The sequence below is a fragment of the Zosterops lateralis genome (assembly GCF_965231275.1).
Source record: "Zosterops lateralis genome assembly, chromosome: 11".
Taxonomy (NCBI): domain Eukaryota; kingdom Metazoa; phylum Chordata; class Aves; order Passeriformes; family Zosteropidae; genus Zosterops; species Zosterops lateralis.
The window spans coordinates 4,342,635-4,369,588 of record NC_139771.1 but is presented as its reverse complement, the minus strand read 5'-3'; the positions used below and the strand labels follow the sequence as shown (position 1 = coordinate 4,369,588).

Below are 26,954 nucleotides of genomic sequence, written 5' to 3'. Positions count from 1 at the left end.
AGAAACCACACAATTTCTGAACTAATCATTGTTTAACTTCCTATTTCTGCATCATCAGCAATTCCTATGTCACTGATTTTTCCTGATTTCTGTTAATAAGACTAGTGAATAACAGATTAGAACACATCCCTGCAGGTCCTATTAGAACCAGCAACACTGAACAAAAATTCTTCATTTTCAACTGCTTTTTTAATCAATTCATCTGTTTTTAAACCATTTAGTAAGTGCTAGATTTAATTCTACACTGTTGATTTCTTTAATAATTATGTCAAGGGAGGGTTAGTTAATACCATCAATTACTGGAAATTCCAACCAGATAAAAGGAAAATATTTATCCCTTGTGGGTGATCAAAATCTAGAACAGACTTTTTCCAAGAGATGTGGGTTCCTCAAAAATATTCAAAACTTAACTGGACAAGAACTTCAACAATCTGCTCTAATAGGGTCTGCTTTGAGGATAAGGTTGTACTGGATTCCCCAGAAGTTCCTTCTAATCTATCCAGTTGTGATTCTGTGCATGTAAAACTGAAGACAAAGCAGTAGAAGTCCCTGTGAGCCAGGAGAATATTCTTCATCCAATTCTATCTGACTTTTAAAACTGAAACTCCATGATGGTGATAACAAGCACAGCAACAGTCAAGTTCCACAACAGAAGAGCTTGCAGTTACAAAAATAACAACTCTGCCTCTAGACTACTACCAATAATATAAAAACTCTTTTTCTCGGTAACCACTCAGTTATGACACTGAAACTTAACACTGTGGCAGCACAGCCCATTTATTCCAGCAGAAATTCCTGTCTGAATTGTCTTCTGCTTCACATCATGGATAGAGCTGCACTGCAATCTTTCCTATGGCAGGAGCTATAAAATCACATTTCTTCCCTCTACACCGCCAAGAAAATTAATACCTATCCAAGAAAATCAATTTTTTTGTTAGACTGAGTTCAAACTGCTAAAGAGGTTCAATGTAAAAGGGTAGAGGGGTAGAAGGAAAGGAAAGGTGATGGCTTCAATTCCATCAGAAGGTCCTTGGCCAAGCCAACTTGAGGGCCTCTAGCAAAAGATGTTCCATAAGGCACAGCCCTCTCGTTTCCTCTAATAAAATGGAGGAACTCCTTTAGAAAATGGTGCCATCCACTGCACAATAATGTTCTCAAAAAAGCAGCTGAGATAGTACCAGTGTTTGCATTGGAAAGTGTAAATGTATAAATGTTAAACACAAAGTATAAATCTTTCAGCTTATTGTACATGTAAGAAAATTCTGGCTTTTTTTTTTTTTTTTTTTTTTTTTTTTGTAAAGCCTGTCAACTACCTAGATATGCATTTCCCAGATCTACTGACAAAAAAATCCCCTTGGAAAATAGCAGTGGAATGTGTTAGAAGTAATAAAAAATTATATTTTAAAAGAGGGTATGGCTTTCCTAGGATAAATAAAACTGACAACTAGAAAAGATTTGGTTTAGATTGCTTCACACGAGAATTCTTATCAAAAAAGGAAAGTACACAATGTTTGTTTCCTCTTTCTGCAAGTATTTTAATACCAGCATTCTGTTCTTTATTTAACACAGCACTGCAGTGGCTTCAAGAGAAATATCAAATCACAATTATGTTCCTACCAGAATACTATGCTGTTAACAGAATAAGTGTTAAACAGAAGCCTTGCATTTAGCTGTGTTTCTAATGTAGATTTACAAGATGACAGCAGCAGCATCACAGTGAGAGCTGACAAGCCTGGCAATTATTGTCAGATCCGAGACAAAACACTCACCAGCTACTTCAGAGTATGACACCAAAATCCAACAACAAGCCTAAGTGGCTCATTAAAATCATACTCCTGACTCTAAACTTGTCAGTGATGGTGTTAGTTCCCCAAAAACAAACAGCCATTCTGTTTCTGCTCTGTGACACAAGGACCAGACAAAAACTGGCAGAAAACTTATTGTTTGGTTTGTATTTTCTTAGCACTAGATTGGTCACAATATTTTCCTTTTTTGAAAGGCAACTGGATATCCCCATTTCCCTATCCCTTCTACCCCTTCAAGCAATAACTGCAGCATCTCTTGACATCACTCTTTGTCAGCTAAATGAATTGTCCAGTCAGTTTTTTAACTGCAGGAAAAATTAAGTCAACACTTTTTCTATTGTCCACTTGCATAAAAGTTAAAGTAAGAACTAAACAACAACTGAGTTATTTAGGAAAGCAAGAAGTACTCAACAAAATTCAGGAAATAAAAGAAAACCTACTGAAGTTTCATCAAAATAAAGACTGGGATTGACTGGGAAGTGCCCAACAGGGAATCAGGGAAAGGGAGATGAAAAGTTAATGACAAGATCAGACTGGGATCCTGTAAAAAAAAGATACAAAAAGGGACAGATGATGGGCAAGAGTCAGATGAAGAAATGGGGTAGCTGAGTTCACTGCATAAAAGTACAAATCAAAGTTTCCCAATATTTAGGGCGGGGTTTTTGTCTGTTGAACATCTGAGGCCACCGAATAATTGATAGGAGTTCTGACAGACTCAGGGGCTGGTCCTCAGAGCACAGTGATGAGCCAGCCTGAACTGAGCTGCCACCCTGCACAGGGCTTTGAGAACTCCACAAAGGTGACATGGTTTGGTGTCTTCTAAAAAACCAAAACTTATGTAACAGGCACCTCCCTATTCAAAGTGAAGATTGGTTCTTTTTTTTTTAAATTATATTTTGGAAATATAAAGATATACTACATCTCTGAGGATCCAGCATGTCTCATAACTCCCAAGATCTAAGGTTTCCATCACCACATATATTTAAATGAAATTAAAATATATTAATAATATCTATATACAATAAAGTTGTTTGGTTGTTCCAAAAAAACCCAAACCCACACAGTGAGTAAAATCTGATTTTCCTCTTCCCTCTCTTCCATTCTAACAACTATTCCATAATTAACATTTTTATTTATAGTAATTTCATTAACTCTATCATGAAAACCTGCCACACACCAGTTTCTTTACAGCATCCCTTTCATTAGTGAACACACAGTAAGAAAGATTAAAAAGAAAATCTTTGCTGCTACTCTTTCCCTGTTTACCCAGAAAATAAGATAATTTTCTTCTAGTGTTGCAAGCCACTATTCTATGCTACATTTTAGAAGTTCATTAAATTCCATCTAAGCAGCTTTCCAAGCATGACCCTTTAATGAGAAAATAACAACTCCATTTGACAGTACTAGTAAAGGCACTTAGCAGCACTAGGCACTCCCTGGGCACAATCTCACCTGCAGAGAAACTGCAGTGGAAGGTAACTGGCTACCAGCACTTCAAATTAAACTTGAGCTATTCAGGTCAAAACAAAAATTCTGATACCAAAAATGTTATTACTTTACTCCTTAAAAGTGGTAATTTCTCTGTGTAACTAGAAGTGGTGGCTTCTCTGTGCACTCTGCACAGCCTGCCAGGTCACATACAGGCCAGAAAGGCTCTATTAATTATTACCTCTAGTAATAAGTAATTCTGAGACTACTGAAAAAATACCACAGCGAAAGGCAGAGATGGATTCCCAAAATAAAATTACTGCCTTCAAACCTTTACTGGCCTACCCTCAAAAATTATTAAGTGCTGTCAGTAATAGATATGGAAATGTACAACACTGGGATCACTTCTAAGACTTTAACCCCTGTTTATGCACCTGTACCTGTAAGTGAGCTTAAGATAATTTGTAAAAGAAAGTTGGAAGAATTATTCTTAAATTAAAGAAACACTTTCAGTAATACCATAATCATAAGGCTGCATTTTTGATAAGCATCACTGTGAGGGCACTGAGCATTAGATCAGACTCCCAGCCAGCTGCCAAGTGACTGTCCAGGGTCAGGCGGCTGCTCTGTGCCCACCCCACTGCTGCCTCCTGAGGGGCAGGGTGGGAACGTCACAGCCAGGAGGGGACAGCGGGGGACAAACCACCTCTCTCAGCAGCAATGCCACCTTACAGCAGTCTGGAGAGTCCAGAGAGGGGTTAGGTAAGTGTCCCTTTGCTTGTGACAGGATGCAGGCTCAGCTCTGTTCCTAAACGCCTCTTGCACAGACTACAGAACAGGCATTCACATACCCTCCATCACCACTGAGGACATCTCAGAAAGAATAAACTGAAATCTGCTCCATCAACCACAATTTCATTTAGATCAAACAGCCGATGCTTGAACAGCAAAGAACATAAAAGACACCACTGTTTGTCCTGCTCTGTAAAGTGCTTTGAACTCAGACTTCTGTCACTTTGCTGAAACAAACACACACTTCAGATAACGAACTCGGGGCTCAGCATCTTTCAGATTTATGAGAAGCTCTTTTAGTTGAGGGAGATTGCAAAACTCACACCCAGCTCAGCAAAACACAGTGAAAAGGATTAATATAGTTATATTAGCCCTAGGAAGCCCTGTGCCAATTCACACGAGCACACAAACTTAACTGTTGTGGGTAAGACTTGGACCAAAGAGTACACCTTAAATACCATTTTCATAAGTAACTCAAGTTCTTTCAACCTAAAGCTATTACTTCTCCCCCGTTCCTAGAGTAGGGGAAGTTCCTGGATTTCCTGGCTCTCTGCAGCTGCTGTGCAACACCCCAAAGCCCCTCAGGCACAGTCCTGGGTGCAGCATTTGGCTGGGCAGTGCTGGGGCACCCCCAGCCCTTGCTGTGCCCTTGGCAGCAGCAGGAGTTGATGTTGCAGCCACACAAACTACAGAACACATCCACAGGAAACCACTGACACAAAGAGTTACAGGTATGTTATAAGAAATTAATATAATGCTACACATGATTTATGTTTTCCATTATTCCAGTTACAGTTTTTTCTGTAATATGTATTGGATCTCATCTAAACACACTGGATCCTGACCTATCAGTGGCAGTGAGTGCTGGCAGTAAAAAGAAATGAGAATTTGTTTTATAAACTGTTAGGGTGCCCTAAATATCTTTTGGAGTTAATTCATCATATCATCTGACAGATTTTTTTTTTCCCCTCAAAGGCAGTTTGTCATTTTCTAACATACAATCAGAGTATCTTCCTCTGATAAGCATACAATCAGAGCATCTTTCTCACTAAACAGTACAATGATGGCAGTGACAGCAACTAAAGACTTTGAAATCAAGCTTGGCAATCAGTACTATTTTTTTATTTAATTAACTTTTATGACTGAACCCAAAGCTGTATCTATGACCAACCAGAAAGCACAAGGCTCTACTCTAAATAAAAAATGAAACAAAACCATCATGAAATTTACAGGAAGATGAACACAAAAAATGTGAGAAACTGAGTTCCAGTACTCTCACAGAAATCTCTCCCAATTTTTTTTATTTTTCTTTCTTTGTATTCCTTCTACTTTAAACAATCTCTATGTGTAAAACATAGCATGATTTATTTCTATTAAATAATAAGGCTTTAGGAAACAGACAGAAGAATTTCTGAAAGGAGAACATATTTCTCCAAAGGCCATTAATCACTATTAGCTTAAAAATAAAGATGTAACAACAACCAATTAAGAAATTATGCAAGCAGTTTCCAAAGATACAATTTATATTAATTTTCCCCTTCTTCATTCCAACAGTCACAAAAAAACTGTGCTATGAGAAATCTGCTCAAAGAGAAAGTCAAGAACTCAAGAAAATGTGGATAAAGAAGAGCTGAAATCAGTCTTGCTCCCTCTGTGCTTTACAGTAGTTTTTGATTGCACGACCACATCCAGAACCTCTCTTTATTTTGACTGACCCAGGAACAACCATTTAGAATTTCATTATCATTTGTGGCTCAATGTACAGTTCTGAGGGCTTAGTCCACTAAAAATTATTCAAACCTTACCACAAAGGTAGATATTTCCCATTCCTAATATTTCTACTGAGCATCCAACTGTTTCAAACCCACAATATTTTTATGAAAATGTATGCAAGACTAGAGATGTATTACCTTGGTTTTACAGAGAGAGTGAAGTTCTTATCAGAACCCTTAGTGACAAAGCAGACTGGACTAGGAAAACTGGCATTTCCCTGCTTCTTGGATGTTTGCCTTTGCCACACTGCTTATACCTCTAGAACAGTTCTAATTTACCTATTATCCCTATATTATGCCCAGTCATGTGGATAGAAGTTGAAATATGAAAGACAAAACAGGTCTTTAATAATGTTGAATATTTTCATTTCATCTTAATACCTCACCTTTAATACCTCATGTAAAATTAATTGTCAGGCTTACTTCTGAATTTTTAAATTAAGATACATTTTTTCCTATTTGTTTATCAACCATTGCCTCCTCTCCAGCCAAATCCAGCAATGCAGAGTAATCAGATTTGGCAGCCCAAGTGCTGGCTGTCCACTGCTGCAGCCTCAGTGTTTGCTCTCTGTCACTCCAGTCACAAGGATTTAGTCCACTTGTGGTACACTGATTTTTTTCTACCCCTCTCACCTGTGAAACTTTCTGCTACCCACTCCTCTTAGAAAACAAATATAATTTTGTTATATATATATTTAAACTACCATAACTGTTAATCATTGTAATTGTTATATGCTAATTGCCGCCTTCTCTGGCTGAAGGATAGAAACAGCAGAAAGTGACACAAATCAGGATAAGACTGAAGGACACTTCTTGATACCACATGGACCATTCAGGCTGCCAAAAGGACAGATGTTCTTTGCTTTTCTACCAAAAAACAATTTCTGTCTTCTATGAAGTTAAATCCAAACTGTCTTTTTAGTTCCAGTAAATGCCCACTACAGATGATCAGCCTTTTCCTTTGTAAGCCCTATCTATGGACAGCACCTTGCTCATTCCCTCCAAAACACCAGATTCCCAGTCTTTCCTAACCCTTATCCCCCACTCCTGATTTTTTTGTTCTTTTAAAACCAAACCAAATTGCTCTGTTTTCTCAAAATACATCCTTGGAATACTAAAGTCAAACCACACTACCACTTGCCTCTATTTCAAATGCAATTCTATAACATCAGCAGAATTGGACCAGCACAGGTGATCCTCTTCTGTGACAGATAAAGAAACTCTCAAACTTCTGTTCAATTTTTTGATTAAAACCTTCTTTCCTTGATTTAATGTAATTCAATGTTCAGTATGTTTATAGTGCAAAAGAAACTGAAATCATCTGCAGGTCAGCCACTGGTTTCCCCTGAGAAAATTCTATTTCCCTGTTGATTTTTCCCAGCTGGTCTTAAACCAGCATTCAATAAAATGAAATTCCCATGTTTTAATATCACACAAGTACTTTACATGTGTACTGCAGCACTGCTTGCAGCATGCACACTGGATACTGTTCTAAGAGGCAAGAGCTCTTTGTTAACTACAAATCAGCTAATACTTGAAAAATTTAATCTAAAACCCCCCTCCAAATCCCCACACAATTTGCTATGAATGTCAGCATCAGTAGTACAACTACTCTGTTCTATTTACCAAAATAAAAGATCATATTGTAACCTCCCATATCATTGACTAAATAACATTTCTCTTCAAAGCAAGAGATTATAAAATATCCTGCATGTCATTTATCACAGTAGGATTTGCAAAGGACACCAGAAGGTGACTTACATTTAATTCTGTCTCTACTTTTAAAATCTATTAAAAATCTATCCATCTCCATGGTAACTCAAAACATATATTCCTCCCACACAGTTTGATTGATAGTTCATAGTTTTTGTTTTATAGTCAAGCTTTTGTTTGTTTGAAAATACATTAAATCAGTCTAGTTGATCCTAATAATCTTAAATGATACCATAAATCTGTATGTGGCAGTAAATGAAAGGTACTGCATATATGGCTCCTTGTTATACTGTTGTTTAAACCCAATAAACTGCCATAATAATCTGTGGTCTTCAAAGCAAAGTAACTTTCAAATCAAATAAAATAGATTTTCAGATTTTAATGGTATAAGACTTGCTTACAAACTAATTTTATTTTACTCTCTTAAAAACTTACTTTTAATTCCTTAGAGCTCAGAGTCTTCCACAAATCAACTATGAGAGACTGACTACATAAAATTTCTTGAAATCAAGGAAGAAAAAGGGGAACCTGCTATAACCTTGAAATATGAAGCACTTGAACTGAACTTCAACAAGTTAGTGCTAAGGGGAGAAATACTGAAATGGATTGCATTTTATAGCAGGAATCTAATAAATATTAAGTGCAATTTCTACATGAATAGTGCTCTTCCAAAGAAGAAATGTAGAGAGAGGTCATGACATCCACTAAAGACCTCCAAGAAACCATAACTAATAAATAGATGTAAATTCAAGTCTCAATTTGACAAAGCAAGAGAAGGGCTTCTACTCAACTTTCCAACACACATAAGCAGCATTAAAGTCTCTGATTTTACCTACAAAACCTTCTAATTTCCTAAGATAACGAGCAGATATAAATCACATTGTGACACTTTCACATTGAGGTCTTTATTCTGGTCCCCATAATTCAAGGAAGATGGAACAGACTAGAGCAGGTCCAGGGGAGAGGCACAAAGATGATCTGAGGGCTGCAGATCCTGGCCTGTGAGGAAAGATGAAAGCAGCTGGGTCTTTTCTCCCTGTGAATCCCACCCTAGTACTGCAGTACCAGCACAGCCTCCCCTTATAAGAGGATGGAGGCTCTGTCCACAAGGAGACACAGGGAAAAGAAAAAGGGCAATGGGTGTGAATTGCACCAGGAGAGTTTTCATCCCAATATAAGAAAGGAACAGCTTTCAGTAAGAACAACCATTCACTGGATTTGGACAGGGTGCCACATAATCTCATGTAGGATCTCTTTATGACAAAAGGTTGGGCCAGATGATATTTCAAGGTCACTTCCAACCTGTAATATTCCATGGTTTATCTCCAGCTTCCCCCTCCATGAGTACAGATACTGAATTATAAAAATAACCACTTTCAGCATACAATGTTGAAGTGTTCATCATTCTGCATTCTCCAAATCATTCTGCACACAGCCATCACAACCTAATCAAGAGAAATCTTCAAGTATTTTCTAGTAATCAAATAACAAATCTGCTTTAAAAGCCTCAGATTCAGTTGCTAAGCAATGAGATGATTTCTCAGTGCACTGTTCTCTCTGAGGAACTGAAGAACTAGATGCTCCTGGAAGTAGAAATATTTACTCTTAGTTTCCCATATATGCTGTGCAGCACTTCAAGAGACTGACTATCAGCTGCCCCAAACTCCTATCTGAGTTCCTGGTCACTCCATGAAAGTTCATTCTTCACTCCAAACATAGAAAGACTGCTGAACACTATTATCCAGATCCCTGTCTTCTAAAGTGGTATCTCTGAGTCTCTCTGTTAGTGTCAACTGAGGCCAGACAAGCTCTTCAGATTCTTTTAAAATGACTCGCACAATCCTGAACAATCACCCTAAAGGAATTTTCCTTCAAGGTAACCTTGAAAATAACATGAAAATGAGAAAGAGGAAAGAAGGCTGTGTATACAACCAAAAGTGTTTCTGTACATCTGTCTTGGTACAAATACCTCATCTTTCCAGGAGTTTGCTTGCACAGAATATAAGAGTGTACTTAATATGCTCAGCCTTGACTTGAAGGAATTCTGTTCCTTGAAGGGAAACCTTCTGATGCAGCACATCCATTTTAGGTCACGCCACAATTTTTTCTGCCTACGTTTCAGAAAATGCATCAGCAATTCCATGTTTTATCAGATATGGAGCAAAGCACATCTCACTGAATAAAAATGTCTCCTAGAACACTCCCTGTGAGAGTAAACTACCTTAGTGATTCACTGAATGGCATTTTTCAAGATGAGTTTTAACTAGTGCTTCAATTTTAGGGACACCCAAAACAACCCAAATCACATAGCTGCAATTGCACCAAGTCCTGCTACCCACTCTGTTCCTTAATAGGATCCCTCAGGAAACTTAAATGAAGCCAATGGGAAATTGGTTTCACACTAAGCTGGCAAAAATTCCATCTATTCCCAACACCATTAGGTCTTACTCCTGAAAGTAGACAAGAAGTCTCCCCACACATGCTCCGCTCCCCTTTGCATAAATAAAAGTAGCAAAAGAACGTTATTGATCTGACCAAACTCTAAATTAGGCAATTATGTTTGGTCTCTCCAAAGTCATCTGCTCCTTCCACAGAAATAGTCCTCACATCACATCTTAGACTCTGAGGAATTTTTTTACAGTTAAAATAGCTACTGTGCACCAACAGTGAGTTTCAGTGATCTCCTTAGCTGACTTAAAAACTCACAGGAGTCTTGTTTGACCTAATTAACAAAAGCTTACAGGGAACTTGCAGATCCTTTATTTAGAAGTAGTATAAAAATAACAAATCTTATCAACACATACAGGGTAAGAGAGAAAGTTAACAACCTTACTGGTATCATTTTGCTGTCTCAACAGAAGTCAGTAGACTGGTGTGGGCAACTACCAGATAGCTGCACACACCCATTTCACCGTAACAAATGCAATTTTGCATCTTTATCCACCTCTGTGCCTAAACAAGTCTCCCCAATGTTTGTTCTTGCTTTTCTGCTCTCTCTTCCTTGTCCCTTCAGAGCAGGCACAAGAGCAGGCTCAGCTACTTACACTGGTACACTGATAATCAATCTCACTTTTCCTTCCTCCTCCACTCTGAATTAAATACAGGATTGGGGAAGGGAATCACTGGCATCTTTTGCTTATTGCCTTTACAATACTGGGAAACAATAAGTAAAACCCTCTTCTAAATCTCTTAGGCTTCCACAAAAGGACATGGCTATTGTGTCCAAATGAATCTAAATAACAACAGAGAATATTGGAACCAGGCAAAACAACAACACAAGATGCTGGGTCTGTGCACCTACTGATAGTACCTAAATACACACAAACACACTCATGTGTGTGGCTAGCAACAACCCACATTACCAGCAACTCCAGTGGCTACATAGTGCAGATTTTAAACACTGAGATCCACACTCAGTGAAAACTCCTTCCCAAGTGATTTTTACAATAGCACTGAAAGTAGGAAAACCCAAACCAATTAGGTCAAATAGAACAGTGGTGCTTTTTTTTGCGAGAAAGTAACTACTAAATCTCATTGTTTCAATGCTCATCTCAAAGCCTGGATACAGGACAGAGTCTGGATACAGACAGATCAGAAGGCAAAGAACTGCTTTCCATTTTCCAGTGGTGTGACACTGCCTTGACTGCACACAGATTACATATTGAAATAAGGGAAAATGTTCTCTTTAGATAGAATCACAGAATGGTTTGGGTTGGAAGGGACCTTAAAGCACACCCAGTTCCACCCCCTGCTATGGGCAGGGGCACCTTCCACTGTCCCAGGTTGCTCCGAGCCCCATCCAACCTGGCCTTGGACACTTCCAGGGGTGGGACAGGCACAGGTTGCTTCTCTGGGCATCCTGTGCCAGGGCCTCCCTACCCTCACAGTATAATTCTTTTTCTTTGTATCTAGTCTGAATCTGACCTCTTTTCTTTTAAAACCATTGCCCTCTTTTTCTATTGCTATGGGCCCTGCTAAAAAGTCTGTCCCCAGAATCATTAAACTCACATCATCTTTACTCCTTTATTAAATAATAAATAGTTAAGTTCTATTCTTGATTACCCAATTATTTAAAAAGAGATTATTTTTAAGTAGGCATAGAATTTTTAACAAGATCATAATTTTTGCTAAAAATCCTATCCAATATAAATAACAGATTCTAATAGTTTCCGTCCCAGTTTTATTTGTGCACATTTATTTGTGTCCATCTCCCCAGTTGGAGAAAAACCTCTGGCATTTTCAAAAAACTTGCTGTTTTGTCAGCATTTAAAGAGTTATATGATCAGAATCCAACTACTCAGAGCATAACTGGTTATCACAGCAAAGCAAAGAACACATCATACATCTTCCTATTTCAAATTGATTTCAGGCACAGTCCTTTCTCTGTGAACTCATTACAGACAAATGCTTTTTTCTCCTCAGACTAAAACTTGGCTTTCACCTTGATAACAAAAATTACAAGAATATCACAGCCCTGTGTAATGCAGTGATCTCAGGCTAACCTTTCTAACGTATATTTCTCAGAAATCTAAACTCAAATTGCTGCAGAACTCCTGAAACTCAAACTCATTCGAGCTTCCCCCTGCACAGTTTATTCCCAGTACTAACACAGACTCTCTGTGGCCAGAAGGAAATTAAGAAGATTCCCAATATTTTGCACCAACTAATTTTCTATAATTGTCTCAAAGCTGTGCTTGACTTCACCCTTCCATTTCTCACTGTTCTCCTCCTCCCTCCAATTTTCTGTCAGCAGAACTTCCTTATCTTGGAACAACATAGCATCCCTCTCCAGGCAGCATTTTAATCTCTGCAGGTTTCCTGGTATTACATCCCAGCTCCCATTGTTTAACTGAGAAACAAATACAAACCTTACAATGCACCTCGACAATACTACCAAGGTAATTGCTGGGAATTTTTAATTGGAACCAACTTGGTCTTTCAAACCATAATCCAGGTAGGGCTTTCACCAAAAAGCATGAGATGAACATTTGAGCCTATTTAGAGATGTTCAGAGAGGCTGCCCCATTGTTTGGCAGCCCCACTGACCAGGGAAGGTCCCTTTGGAGGCACTGATCTAGTGAGAGTGTCTTTGCAATAACCAGCACTTGAATTTCCCCCACAGTAAGTAATTTTTTTACAAAGCTGACTAGGCACAGCAGCATTATAAATAACATTAATTACATTTCTTAGACAATTCTTATTGCAGTTTGGAAATAATAAAAATTTCTGCTGGTGCTGATCCAACAACAAACAGGGATCTCCATTTAGTCTTTCAATATATTTTAAGGTATGTCCTTAAATAGCTTCCAGCCTGAACACCAAGGATAAAATTCTAATCCCAGCTCTGCCACAGGCACCTCAGTGCATTTCCTCAGGATTCCAGTGTACAGCCCACAGATGGGACAAATGTCTGATACCCACTTAATAACGGTGTAAATTGTTCTTCTGCCAGAAAAGCTGTGGTTCTGTGTCAGTGGCCTGGAGAGAAGAAGTGCCTGAAGGGGCTCAGACATTGGCAGTTTGGACCAGGGAAGCTGGGGAGTCTCCATTCAGAAGGAGCTCAAAACCTGCCCAGTGCAGCCCTGTCAGCCTGGTCTTGCTCATCCAGGCAGCTGATGATCTCAAGAAGTCTCTTCCAATCTAAACAATTTTGTGATTATTTCTATATTAGAATTTTTAATTTTTTAAGTTTTTTTGGGGAAAAAAAAAACAACCCACAACACAAAACAATGTGTTTTCTACTAAGAAACTCGGCCAATTTCTTTCATCATGGAGCAGATGCCTCCTTCCAAAGTTCTATGAGAATAGTAAATTCTTTCCCCTGTTATTTAAGAATACAATAATGTTTTGTGCAATGTTATAAGAAATGTAATGAGCTACAATAGAAAGCAGTCCCAGAAAGAAAAATCACTAAATGAAAGTTTATAGCTAGAGCTTTCTCTCTCCTTCCCCTCAAGGAACTGGTGTTAACAATAAAAAAAAAATACTTTAGTAGAAAGAAAATTTAACTCATTTGTAGGTAAAATGGTTCCCCTTTTTCCAATTTAATACCATTGCCAATATTACTGTTATCTTCAGCTGACACTGGGGAGAGAGGGAGGAAAAAAAACCTTACAGGAAGAAAACAGAAAAGATGACTTTATTCCCATACACCAGAGAGGTAAGTAAGTATGTGCAATGGAAAAAGAAGGAGTACTAGGTGTAAAGAGTGGTATAAAATATGGTATATACCACATTCCCTGCCCCTCCTCCATTAGATCAGATGCTCCTTTCCAAGAAAAGGCCTCCAGGGACATCTGACCCCACAGAAGAACTGGGACCATCAAGAATAAAACTGATTTCCTAAGAGCTGATTGCTTTTTGAAGTACAGAACATAGCTGGTTATGCTGAAGATGCACTAGACGCACTCCACTGGATCATTCCTGGGTTCATTTCCTAGACATGTAACTGTTGCCACTGCAGGTTTAAATGAGGAAACAAAGCTGTCGCAGCTTATGGAAAGGTATTTCTCTAAAGGAAAGAAATGCAAGCTTAAACCATCTACAGTTCTTAATCCTAATGCTAAGGCTTGCAATTACTCAGCTGAGAAAGCAAAAATAAAGACCAGGAAAAAATACCTTCAAATGTTCAAGTTTTTTATCTGCTGTACCATGAACTTTAGCTATTAAAATATAAGAAAAGAAGAAGGATGAAGGCAGAAGTAGGAGACATTACGTGGCAGCAACTGAAAATTATATAAAAAATTATGTGCATAAAACTCAATACACTTATCCTAGTGTTTATTTCTAATTTATGGAGGAACAATTGTACAAAACTTCCCATAGTTTGAGTTCTTCTTTCAGACTTCAGACACTAAAACAACTACTTAGAAACTGTACCGAATAATTTTTGAAGTCTTTGATGGGACTTACAGAAGTATTATATTATTTCTTATATATTTAATAGCACTTTAAAATTGTTGCCTTTTTTAATAACAATGAAGTTTTCAGATTTAAAGGTAGAATTTCAGAACTGCAGAAATTTCCAGTGTAGCCCATGTTACTCTTACGTGATCCATTATACTGCAGTTAGGGAACCCTCATTAAATACAAGGAATCCAACAATTCTGATTATGATTCTGATGGATTTTGAATGCACAAAGGCAGGCAACATTTCTCCCAGAGTATTAGAGGTATGCAAGGAGAGGAGTACTGCTCTTACCACATACAGCTGTTTCCAGAGCACGGCCCATTCCTGCAGCGTTGCTGTGACTTCGGTCACCACAGAATCTTCAAGAGGAACAACTGTTTCATATTGCCTGTAAAAGAAAAAGAGGGGGGGAAAAAATCAAGAAATGTACCCTGGAAAAGGCAGAAAAAGAAATGTGGCAGCAGAGTAATTTGCAGAATTCTAGAACTTGAATTTATTCAACATAAGGAGAATATCTTAAGAGGATCATTTTGTCTGTTGTAAAACTGAAGCAACTCCAGAGTCATAGCAATTGTTCCTCCATTACATTCCCCAAGATTAAGCTTATGTGAAGCATTTCCTGGTTACCTGTTCAAAATACATCATTTCATTCTAATCAAGGTCAATGGAAAATTTTCATTACTACAGAATGTTTAATTAACTTGCCTGTAGAGTGGGGTCCTTTGCAATTTGGGTCCCTTCCCTAAGCCAGTCCACACCTTTCTCCCCCTCCAGAAATGTTAGCCAATATGAAAACTACCCAAAATACCTGCTGCCTACTAACCTGTCCTATCCAGAAGGCTTTTTCAATGTTGCAGATGAAATCTGAGGGATCTATCCTCTAATCTAAAGAATAAAACCTGTTCCTTTGTGGTAAAGATTTTCCAAAACCATTAAGGGAGAACCACAAGAGCGGTTTGGACTGGAAGGGACTCAAGGCTCATCACATTCCACCCCCTGCCATGGTCAGGGACACCTTCCACTGTCCCAGGTTGCTCCAAACCCCATCCAATCTGGTCTTGAACACTTCCAGGGATGGAGCAGCTACAGCTTCTCTAGGCAAAATATATCAAGGTTTCACTGCCCAGAGCCTAAAATACATCTTTCTTAAATGTAAACCATCCTCTCTTATCTGATTCCTATAGACCCTGTCAAAAGCCCTGTCCCTGTCATCTCACAAGACCCCTTTAGATACTGAAAGGACACAAGCAGCTCTATCCAGAGCCTTCTAATGCTTTAAGTTTTAGCTTTCATGTTTTTCAGATTCTGTGCTGCCTAGGGGTGCAGTTCTGAGCCTCATATTAAGTGTTAGTAAGCTCTCTTCACAGAGCAGGGAGACAAAACAAATCCTTTTCCTGCTGAAGACCAAGGACAACTTTCAGGCCCAAAAGCACAAACAAGGGTGGACTGAAGAGAGAAAACAAGAAGGATGAGACCTCACAACCTGAAGCTGTATTTGGACAATTAAACCCCAATATGCAAATGAACTAAAACTTATAAAAATGTCACCCTGTGACTGGTCAGCCATTTTGTGACCATTCTTAGTCCACGTTGGATGTAGAGGTCAGGGTCTTGTCCTGCCCAAGGGGTATTCTAGAGGCCTTTTAATAAATACCTGCTTTATTCTCTAGCTCTGTCCAGTCTCTGTTTCAGGTCAGCCTTCCCAAGGCATCACTTGTCTTCTCTCCAGGCTGAACAACCCCAACTCCCAGCCTGTCCTCACAGCCCAGCCCTGGGGACAGTCCCTGATGTCTCTAGGGTTGTTTGGGGAGGGCAGGGGGCACTGAGCAGATGGTGTGTGGTGTTCAGCTACCTGGAGGTTCAACACATGCTCTGTTATTTCACAAGTGTTTATAATGCTACTTGAAATATATTCTGAAATAAAGAGTTTTTAACCAGAACATGAAATACTCGTGCCCCTCTTGTTCAGGAACTGCCCTACATTCTATTGTATCAATTGGTGCATAAGGCTTTGATACTTTTAAACAGTGTATCAGCTTTCTAATAAGTATCTGAACTGGTTGCCCTTCACAAACTCTAAAGTAACATCAAGGACTAATTAACTACACATCACAGGGAACTGCTCCTTCCCCTGAGGAGAGTACACATCAGGAGTGGTTATTCTACGCAATAGATATCATTTTATTACACTCCAGAATTATGAGGCATCAGTACTACCACTGCCCTTACAACCTTTACTGAGGCACTTTGGGAACAAATCTATAATTCAAGACTATCAGAAGTCACCTGTTTTTCTGCAGGTAGTTCACTAAGTGCCATTTAATACATTTTATCTTCCACATTTAATTTGCTGCCTCAGGTCACTGTCTGAAACACTGGCATTATAAATCTCCCCACAGCAGCCTTTATCTGGAATATGTAGATAAGTAAAAGCAGCAGTGAAAACACAAGCTATTGATTTCAGGAGTCTCAGTCAACCTCAGAGGAAACTTTGCAGGTTGCAGAGCCCCCAGTCAGTAACTTCCCTGACATGACATTGCCACCAGTGTTGTTATTCATATGAACTGAAACAAACCCACTGCCAGCAACACATGAGCTACAAAGAGAAAGGCAGAAGTTTTCAGTAGTCCACTTCAGTCACTCTTTGGGTGAGGTGGGGAGGGCTGGATCCTTCAGAAAAGGCTGAAGGTAACACAGTTACCTGTCAGCTGTGACTCTGAAAATCTGTAGATAAATGAGATGGGCTGTCTACAGAATGCTGCCTCCATAAGGAACAGGAAAATACAGTATTTTGCCAGTGACAGAACAAGCAGAAATGGAAGAATATAAGTAGAGTTCCTTAAATGCATGTGTTTCAGATGATACCTCTAAAGTTACAGTTTTATGAGCCAAAAGCAAACAAGAGTAACCATCAGATCTGATTCTTGCTATATTAAAAACAAACCACTCCCCCAACTCTGTAGAATTACATTTAATTTTCAAACCCTCATACACAAAAAAGACACAATGAACTAAAACATCTCTGTAAGTTTCAATAGGTATTTATTTGTTTCCCTTCTAGATAAAAAGCACTGGAGCTTCTTAAAAAGAAGGAAAAATACTCACCCTCTGTTACTGACAATTGCCTTTTTCAAGTGAATATAATTTGCAGGAAAAATCCCCTGCAAGAGGAAAAATTCTATATGTTAGAAAAATACATTTGTAGTTTTTAACATTGGTAACCTAAGCCACAATAAATAACTGCCAATATATCTATTAAAAAACCCCTAAACAACCATTGTGTCAAAGCTGCCAGTTGAAACTTTACATTCAGACTAGTAACAATTGACTGGTTTAGTCTGTCTTAGACCAGGACACCACACTGGACCAAACCTCCACCTGGGAAGATCAGAAAAGCTCTTCTGCAGTTTGCAGCACAGCACCAGCAGCTCCCAGAGCAGGCTAATGCTGATTAGGGGTGACACAGACAGAGGCTTAAAAGGACAGATTAAACAAAAACTAAAAGCCCACCATCAAATTTGCATTGAGCCTTCATATACAGAAGTATTCTATTACTCGGATACCCTGGAGCTATCAGTTTTCCTCCCTTTCCAAGGAAAAGCTGTTCAAACCCACTTGGGATGCCTCCAGTTATTTGTCTTTTGCTGCTCCCATGAGGGCTGGACTCTAACCTTGCCTGTGCCAGAGGGTTCTTGTGTGTTGAGGCATGGGGAGAAGGGATAATTTAATCCAAATATTTTCCACAGTCTCTGTAAAGCACATGGCCCTGAATCCTCACAGCAAAGTCTGTCAGTGTGTAAGAACAGCAATCTGCACTTCAGTGGGAAATACAGGAGCAGCATTGGAAATCTTAGGATTAAAAACCAGCTGACAGCCTTTGACAAAAATGCCAGAAATCAAGTGTGGGCTTTCAATTTTTAGAGCTTTAAAACCATACAATTTAGGAAGAAAAACTTTTGGGGAGGGAGGGTTTGAAAGGAATACTAAGTAAAGAAGATTCCAAATGCTAAGGAAAATTCCTTCTTGTTCATAGGCAAGACTAAAATTACACGAGGAAAAAAACTGAATCTAAGAGGAATGGCTTCGCCAGGAAAACAGCAAATGTGCTTGCTCTCAGCCACATGAAAATCCAGAAAAGAAAGAAATGGCACTTCAGTTTCTTGTTTGGTTCACTTCCAGTTAATGCTGCCTATTTCTGGTATCTAAGAAACCAGGGAAGGTTTGGAGGGCTCTCCTATCAAAACTGAACATAAATACCAGCAGAAGTACCAACACACACAGCGACTGCAGACATTTCATTAAAAGAGTAGTATAGCCATGACAGTGTAATACAGGTAATCTTTTATTCCATAATACAGGTAAACATGAGGAATCTGGTACTTTTCTCTCTTTAAAACACAAGCAACATTTAAACCAACAGATAATGAAGCAAAGCTCATACAGAAGCACCTACTGGCATGTTTGGATATAAACATTTTAAAAAACTTAGATGTCCTCATGAAAACAACCATACCAGAACAGTCAAAAAAGTTCTCCAAAAGCAAAAACAATGGGAAAAATGGAAAATAACAAAATCCAATGGTTAAAATGTAAAGATCTGAAACCCCCCCCAACAACTTAAAAAATCCTTTTTCAACAGACTTTTTTCAAAATTGTCTTAGATTAATAACTTATTAAATGTGTTCTTAAAAATGCTGCATTTAAGCAATGCAATATAACCCATCTTTGCTTTTCTTAGGGGAGTAGGGTGGAGAGGATCAAACTGGATGAGATTTATAAATGTTGAAAAAATTACATGTTAAATGTCAGGAAGGTTTCTGATCCTTTGAATGATTAATGAATATCAGTCAATTTAAAAAGAAATCTAATCCTCCCACAGGAAAAAAGTTAGAGAAGAAAAATGAAAAGTTTACTGGGTTGCAACAGCAAAATAGATTTAATCTCCCATTATATTAACAAATGTATTCATGCTTACCTTGACACAGGGCTTCTTAATGGAAACACCTCTGTACCAACCTGAAACCAGATAAAACACATTATAATTTTTTGTGGCACTGCTTTCTTCACACAGAGGCAAACTGACTACAACTATGCAGTCACTGAGATCACCTAAAAAACCAGCTGTGCCTCACATAGGTGGAATTTTAAAAGATTTTTTTGCTAGGGTTTTTTGTAAAAATTACTTTTATTTTGCTCTGCAATGATGACAAGCCCTTAACAACCAGCAATGCTCTTGTTTCTTCCCAACAGGAATAAAAGCAGGTTAGCTAGTCCCTGCATCCCTGCACTAATAATCCTTAGTCACTGTGGCAAAGATTCATTCAGCACTCAAGGCAGAGTCTGCACTGAACTCTTCTCCTCCAGGCTGGCACATGAGTCTTGTTGCAGTGTTTATCTTGACAAAATCTCCAGACTTCAGAAATCTGTAAAAGCCCTTATCATACATTTCTAATGTGCTTTAAACAAATATAAATTCTTTGCATGTGTCTGGTCTTATGTATGTCTGAGTAGAGAACAGGTTTTAGGATCTTATTTACACACCCCATTATTATTATTCTTGTATCCCCCACCAGGAAAGAGCTCCAGACAGGAAAATAAATGAGGAATAAAACATAAAACTGCAAGTTAAACAGAAGAACCCAGTTCCTGCTGCTTCCCACAGGTGACAGCAATGTCACTGCAGGGTTCAGCTGGGAATAAAGGGACTGAAAACCTCACCCAGCTGAAGAGTGGAAAAGCAGCACACCCTGGACCTGGGCCTGGAAGAGCCCCAGGACTGCAGGGGGACAGTGGGTGCCAGGTCCGGGGAGGGGGCCTGGCCCTTCCCAGCTATCCCAAATTCCTGGGCGAACTTGGCCAGGCCCAGCTCTGAGCTAAGCTCAGCCCTCAGGTGTCAGCCAGGACAGCCCAGGCCTGCCAAAAGCCAACACTTCCACATCAGCTAAATCCACTTCCCATAAAAAGTCCTCTCATTTTCCCAGTGAATTCCCACTTACTGTCTTTCCCTCCCTTATTTAAAATTGCCCTGACAAAACCTGACATTAATTTGCCATGGAGATTAGAGAAGAACAGAACAAACTAAGTGGGTAGTTTGTGTCTCTTAGAAAAACGACTTCAGATTTGGCTGAATTATGATAAGAGTTTCATTGAGAGGATCAGACGTGGGGGAAAAGGCCTTGAATTTGTTTTAAAGACAGCCTGATAGTCTTGAATTTTTATTTTGTTTTAAAAAGGGAATCTAAGTCAATATGAATTCAAGACAAATGCAAGCCTTAGTACAGAGGAAATTAAAATCCATCTTCTTCATTACAGAAATTTCTCATGAAGATAGGACATAACACAAAGATTTGTTTTCCTATGAAATCATTGCTTATTTAAAAAGATAAACTATTGTTGTTTTGAATTCATTTTAGTTGATCAAACATCAGTGCAACCATATCAATATATACATAAATGCATAAACAACACATACAGATCCTTAACATGAGTGATTTCTAGAACTCCACACAACTGTGCCCACACCTGCTCTGAGCAACAGATGCTGCATATTTTTAAGGTCACAGAAAAAAATAAATGCATTTATCCTGTGATTCACTGTTACTAATATTAAATACAAGTCTGTACCTCAGAATTAACCAGACATTTAAGCACTAAGACAAACAAAATGACAAACTTCTTGGTAAACAGGGAAAAAGTGACTTTATCCAAGTTTGTGAACAGACCTGTAAAAGAACAAAACTCAGTGAAGGGGGTGACCATTAATAATCAGATCTGCAGGGCAGTAAACAAAACACATTTCTAAAATGCTACCTCATTTCTTAAGTTTTTGTTCTTTATTCCAAAACAAATTTTCAAAGCTTACAAGCTCTGTGTTTACAGTGTTGGGAAAAACAGTCAGGGAAGGACCCTGAGAAGTCACCCAGCTCATCCAAGTCATGTCTCTAAATCTCTCCTCACATTTAGTCTGGTTTAAACAGCAGCCAATCATTTATTATCAGGGCAGAAGAACACTGCACTCCTTGTCTATGGAAAATGATCCATACATTTGTAAAACCTAGATTCCAAGGTATTTCTGCACCAAATTCCAAGGAAGCTCTATTTCTGCTACTCCAGAGCAGCTGGAAAGCAGTGGTGCTGCACAGGAACCTTTTTAAAATTAATTTCTTTTACAGCTCAACATTGGTCAGTAAAACTGAGGGTAATGTGAGATTTCGGTAAAATACTTGGAAATCTGGCATATTTGTGTGAAGTGAAGATGGCAAATCCTCACTGGACAACTTATTTCAGTGGCTCAGACAAACATACATGCCCTTTACAATCTGAACTTTCTTTGATGCTATTTGAAAGCATCAAAATATTTGATTTTTTTGTTTTGGACATCATGGAAAACGTTTTGTTGACCTCCCTCTGTAGTTTTATCCATATATTGGAGAAGTTGTTACATTTCCTTTAATCTTATAAACTGTGCTCTCCAGATCTTAGTTGCACTTTTTTTTTTTCTTTCTTTTTTTCCTTTTTTTTAATGTGGTATAATTTTTTCAAGTCACCCCTCTCTATTTTGAGTTTCCTCCAACTTTGTGCAAGCAAGAGACAGTCAAGGAGCTCAGCAGAAGCTGAAATCCCCACACTGTAAAATGCACAACTCATTCTATATCACAAAGCAAAAGCTATGGGAAAAGGTACAATGCTTTTTTTTTAAAGGTGCATTTAGAAAATTGCATCTGCGTTACATTATTGTTGGGAAAGATGGGACAGGAAGGACTTATGAATATGACTGCATGGTAAGAAATACTGCAGATATAAAACCTGTGAGTGAAATAGAAATGGAAGCCAGTTTTGAGATGTGATCATGGCAGGCAGGCAGGCAGGAAGACGGTGATTAGCTGACAAAAAGACAAGAATGTTGCCTTTCCACCTTGGCAAAGACATCCGGGAACAAGGGCATAAGAAAGAAGTCTATAGAGCTTAGAAAGTAAAATGACATGGTAATGTAGTAGTTCTTATAGGCTGCATGCAAAGTTTGTAGGTTTTGTATCTCATGCCGGTTGGTCAATGTGAATTAGAATATTCAACAGAAAAAAAGATATATTGTATTGTAACAAGAGGATCACCCTCTTGTTCTGGCTCTCCTACCTTTTGCCCTTACCTCTCTCCTCTGGCCCTCACCCTTCTTCCCTTACCTCTTTTGGCCCATCTCCTCTCCTCTCTCTCACCTCTCTTGCTCCTGTTTTCTCCCCACGTTTTTCCCCTGCTCCTGCCCCGTTTTTACCCCTTAGCTCTCTTCTATCTCTCTCTCCCCATTCTCTCTTTAGGGCTTTGCTCCAGCCCAGGCTGGTGGCTGGAAGCAGAGCCCGCTTTACCCACGACCCTTGTAATAATAAAGCCACGTGTTTCTAGAGCATCTCAGGTGTGCAGAGTTCCTTGTTCCTGCCATCCACAGAAAAAATTGCTACATATTATTCCCTAAAATGAACTAAACCTGCATTCTAGAATTAGTCTAAAATACATTAATATTGATGAAATCATTTATCTTAGAGAGCATTTAATGACAATAATCATCAAATCCAGGCAGGTGCCTCAGCTAATTGTGATCCCAACAAGCACTCCCTGGTTAGACACAACGCTGACCAACAGGTTTAAGATGTCACTGCACTGCAAATAATAACTGTTAATATTTCAGAGTTATGGCTTGCATTTAATAGTGACACATGGTCTTTAGAGGGTACTGACTTCACAGAAGTGGTGAAGCAGATGGGATTTAAAATCAAGAAGCAGAAAAACACAGCTATAAAGTGACAAGAATTCTGTGAATAAATTAATGTGAAATAATGATCAGGCCTGCAGGGAGGCTGGGAGGGGACACAGCTGAGATGGCTGACCTGAATTAGCCAAGGGATATTCCATACCATACACATCATTTGGTACAAGAAAACCAAGAATTAGTCTACCAGAAATGTCACTCTAAAACTATCTGTACCTGTGGAAATCCAATGGGGGAACTTGAAGCCACATTAGAGAATCTGCAAACTGTTGGATAAAGACTGAAAACCCTCTTTCCAAGGGTGTGTCACACTCAGGAGTCTCAGCAATAGTGCAGCCCTAGTTAAGTTGCAAAAGTAACTCTGTGGCAGTCCTGCACATCTCAACCTCTTTATTTCAGTGACTAGAAGAGTTACCAATGATTTTTTGATCTTTACTTGAAAGTGTGTTGAACAATATTCTTTCTAAAAGCCATCTCACAACCTTTTTTAGATTTCCACTTAATCCACAAGAGGTCTGTCACATAGGAACAGCTCATTCCTTTAGAGGACTCAGTAACAAAAAAGTGAAAGGGTCCTAATTGAAAGATATTGATCTATTTTTCAGAAAAATAAAGTTCAAGTATCAGTGTTAAGTAAAGAATAATGAGCTGCAGACTGCAGGAAAAAATCTGCATATAATTTCTTGACAAATAAAATTCTGAAAATAAATTACATAAATATTTTTAGTAGATCCTAAAGTTAAAATTTGTTCTTAAATAAAGTACTGCTAGTAGAATCTGCTACAGGAACTTGAGCATTCTTTGTCCTACAAAAATAAATGTACCTGGCAATAATGCGAGTAACCTTCACTCCTGGAGCAAAGCTGTCATCTGCATATCCAAGCCAATAAACAATTGTTTTTACCTTATTATCTGCGTGTGAACTGCTGTGCAGAGCTAAAGGCACCCAAAGTGACCCAGGAGAGGGACAGAAGCAGTGCTCAGCAAAACCCTCCCGATGCCTGGAGCGTTCTGTCCCAGGCTGGCTGCTCCACTCACACCAGGCAGGAGGAGCAGCAGCTGAATCCCTTGGCCCAGCCTGCCAGCACCACATCAGGGAGAGCCTGGGGCCAGCAGAGCCACAGGAATATGCTGATCATGCTGCCAGGGCTGCCACGACAAAAGGCAAAGAGAGATGGGATGTGCTTTATTGTGGCATTGGCTGTCAAGAAGCCACTTCTGTGCTCTGAAAGATGACTTTCAATAACTGGGCAAGGTCTGCCACAGCAGAGCTGTGATCCTGAGAGGCTTTGCTTCCATGGGCACATTCCACAAAAGACAAAGAGGGAAAACAGGATGAAAAGAGGGAGAAAAACCAAATAGGAAAAGGGGTATCTCATGGGAGACATCCTCCTCAGCCAAACACAAATTACTGGGAGAGAGTCACTTTGGTCCAGGCAGCCCCAGGAGAGCTACTGACTCAGATGGGAGGAAACCTGCAGGGCTCCCACAGCACTGACAGCCTGGAGAGGGACTCCTTCCTCATCTGCTTGGAACCATGGCAAAGGCATCACTTCTCAAGTACACTGAATTCATCAAGAATTTTAAAAAAACCCTAATTGCAAGTTATATCTGCTGCTTATGTGTCCCAAATACCTTATTTTGACCATGTCATTAACTGTTGGAATAACAGAGGGAAACTTTAAATATATTTTAAGCATGGTTTAAGAACACAATTATTAATGTACACATATGAAAACCATGTAGATAAATACTTGTGTGGATAGCAGAATTTGCATGGGTAAGATAATGTTCTTTCAACTGTGCTTCAGGCATTAACTGGTGTTTCTATTCTTCAGTGAATATACAAAATTCTCAAGGTAATAATTACAGTTACTGAAGTTATAGCATTTTTAATCTAAAGAAAATTGCCTTCTAGCAATAAAAATAAATGGACAAAGCAGACATTTTAAATTTAGTCTCAATGCCTCTAGTTACTGACAGCCAGTGCCTGTGGCAGGGCAAAGGCCATGTGATTTGAAAGACAGGGTGCTCTTTAGAATGCACAGTCCAAATGTGTATTTCAAACCAGGAGAATGCTCATGCTTTGCCACTTGACAAAAGAAAACTCCATCTTTCAGCATTTGCAAGCGGCACACTAATGCCCCTTCAGCTCCTCCAGGCAGGGCCGGCAGAGCAGAGAGCTCCACTTGGTGTTCCAGCCCTCCCTCGGTGCCAAGATCAGAAGTGGAAGGGCTCAGAGGGGAACAGAGAGAGGGAAAGCTGTGAATGACAACCACAAATCTAAGTAGTGCCTTGATGAACATTTCTAACCTTTGAGTGAGACCAGTGGAGGATCTGAGAGTCCGTTGTGAACACGTCATGCTTTACAGCTGGTGTTTGACAGAAACAGTGGAGCCTTTGGTAGCTGCAGAGGAAAGGCAGGTACCAAGTCCATGGGTTTGATTTACTGGAATAGTGGGGCAGTGGGAGACCTTTTTCAGACTTAGGAAGGGTTAAAAACCAGTGATTTAGATATTTGTGGTCTGGTATGAAGGCACACAGAGGAGCAGTCACACAAATTTGGGGAAATCCAAAAGTTCCAATTTCAAGCATGTGACCAAGATCCAATTTTAAAAAGACAACTCTATTTCACTCCATTTGATTTTAAAAATGCAGAGACAACCACAATATTCTTAAACATGTCATCATTTGGTATTTGACAAATACCTCTGTGTGCGTGTGTGTGTATACACCTACATTTGTTTCTTTACTCTGCAAATACCTATAAAACTTTGCTGCAGTGGTACCCAAAATCCTGAAATAGGAAATTCCCTCCTCTTTCATTCAATTGCTCTAAAAGCAGTTTCCTTTAGAAAGAAGACTAAAAGACTGGTTCTTACTGCAGTAACTGCTTCTTACACCAGTCACTACAGAAGAGCACTTGCTCTTTTATAATACAAATACAGTTATTCGGTAAGTTATTATGATTAAAAATAAGCACATTCAGAAGTATAGCTACTCTTTGAATCTTTGTCAGCCTTGAATTCTTTGGTGAGTCTCTGAAATTATAGTTCACATCTCTAGAAGTTTTTGTGTATGTGAATCTTTTCAACTCAGACAGAAAAATCCCTGCTGCAGACAATTATGCATCAACTATTCAAGAAGTGAAGCTGAAACAGCAATGGATCTCCTGTGACTCTCACAGCAGTGACCCTTATTTTGTGTGGGTTAACATTATTTTATCCAGTCTGTCTACACAAAAGAATCCCCAGCAAATAATGCAGAAGTAGAGGACCCTGTTAAACAACCACTTAGACAAGAATGCTTAAAAAGCAACAGCTTTTCTTTTTCCCCTCTTAAGAGCCTACATTGCACATTTTACTGTGCTTTTTTGCATAATTCACAAATGCAAGAGCTGCAGCACAGACCATCTGAATATTCAGATGAGTTTCATAGTGTGGAGTTCCAGATGTTATTATCAAAATTACTGTATATTTTTATACACAAAGTCCATGGTAAAGGCGCCTCAACCAAAATGACAGGACAAAGGGCTTAAAAAACAAAACCAAAAAATTCTGTACAAAGCTTCTTCCATCCAGGAAAACCCTGCCTGAGGACCTCCTTTGTCAGCAATTTGAAGACTGGCATGAATTGCTTTTGAGGAATCATCCTCAAAAAATACTCAAAGCCCAATTATTTTGACACTGTAAAGACAAGTTGGATTATCCATTTGTTTTCCATAAACAACCTGCTCCTTGGAGATCATGCTTTAATTTCCCAGTTTTAAAAAT

At 39.0% G+C, this 26,954-nt stretch overlaps 1 protein-coding gene across 1 annotated transcript in view; it reads right to left on the bottom strand.

Annotated features, from left to right (window-relative positions):
- DOCK3 (dedicator of cytokinesis 3) overlaps positions 1-26,954 on the bottom strand; it is a gene marked incomplete at its 5' end in the record, with an annotated part of 197,309 nt that overhangs the window by 142,397 nt on the left and 27,958 nt on the right. The window contains 3 exons of the mRNA XM_083869273.1: positions 14,712-14,808; positions 17,526-17,581; positions 19,396-19,436. Coding sequence (XP_083725399.1) covers positions 14,712-14,808; positions 17,526-17,581; positions 19,396-19,436 — 194 coding nt within the window. The remainder of the gene's footprint in view (positions 1-14,711; positions 14,809-17,525; positions 17,582-19,395; positions 19,437-26,954) is intronic.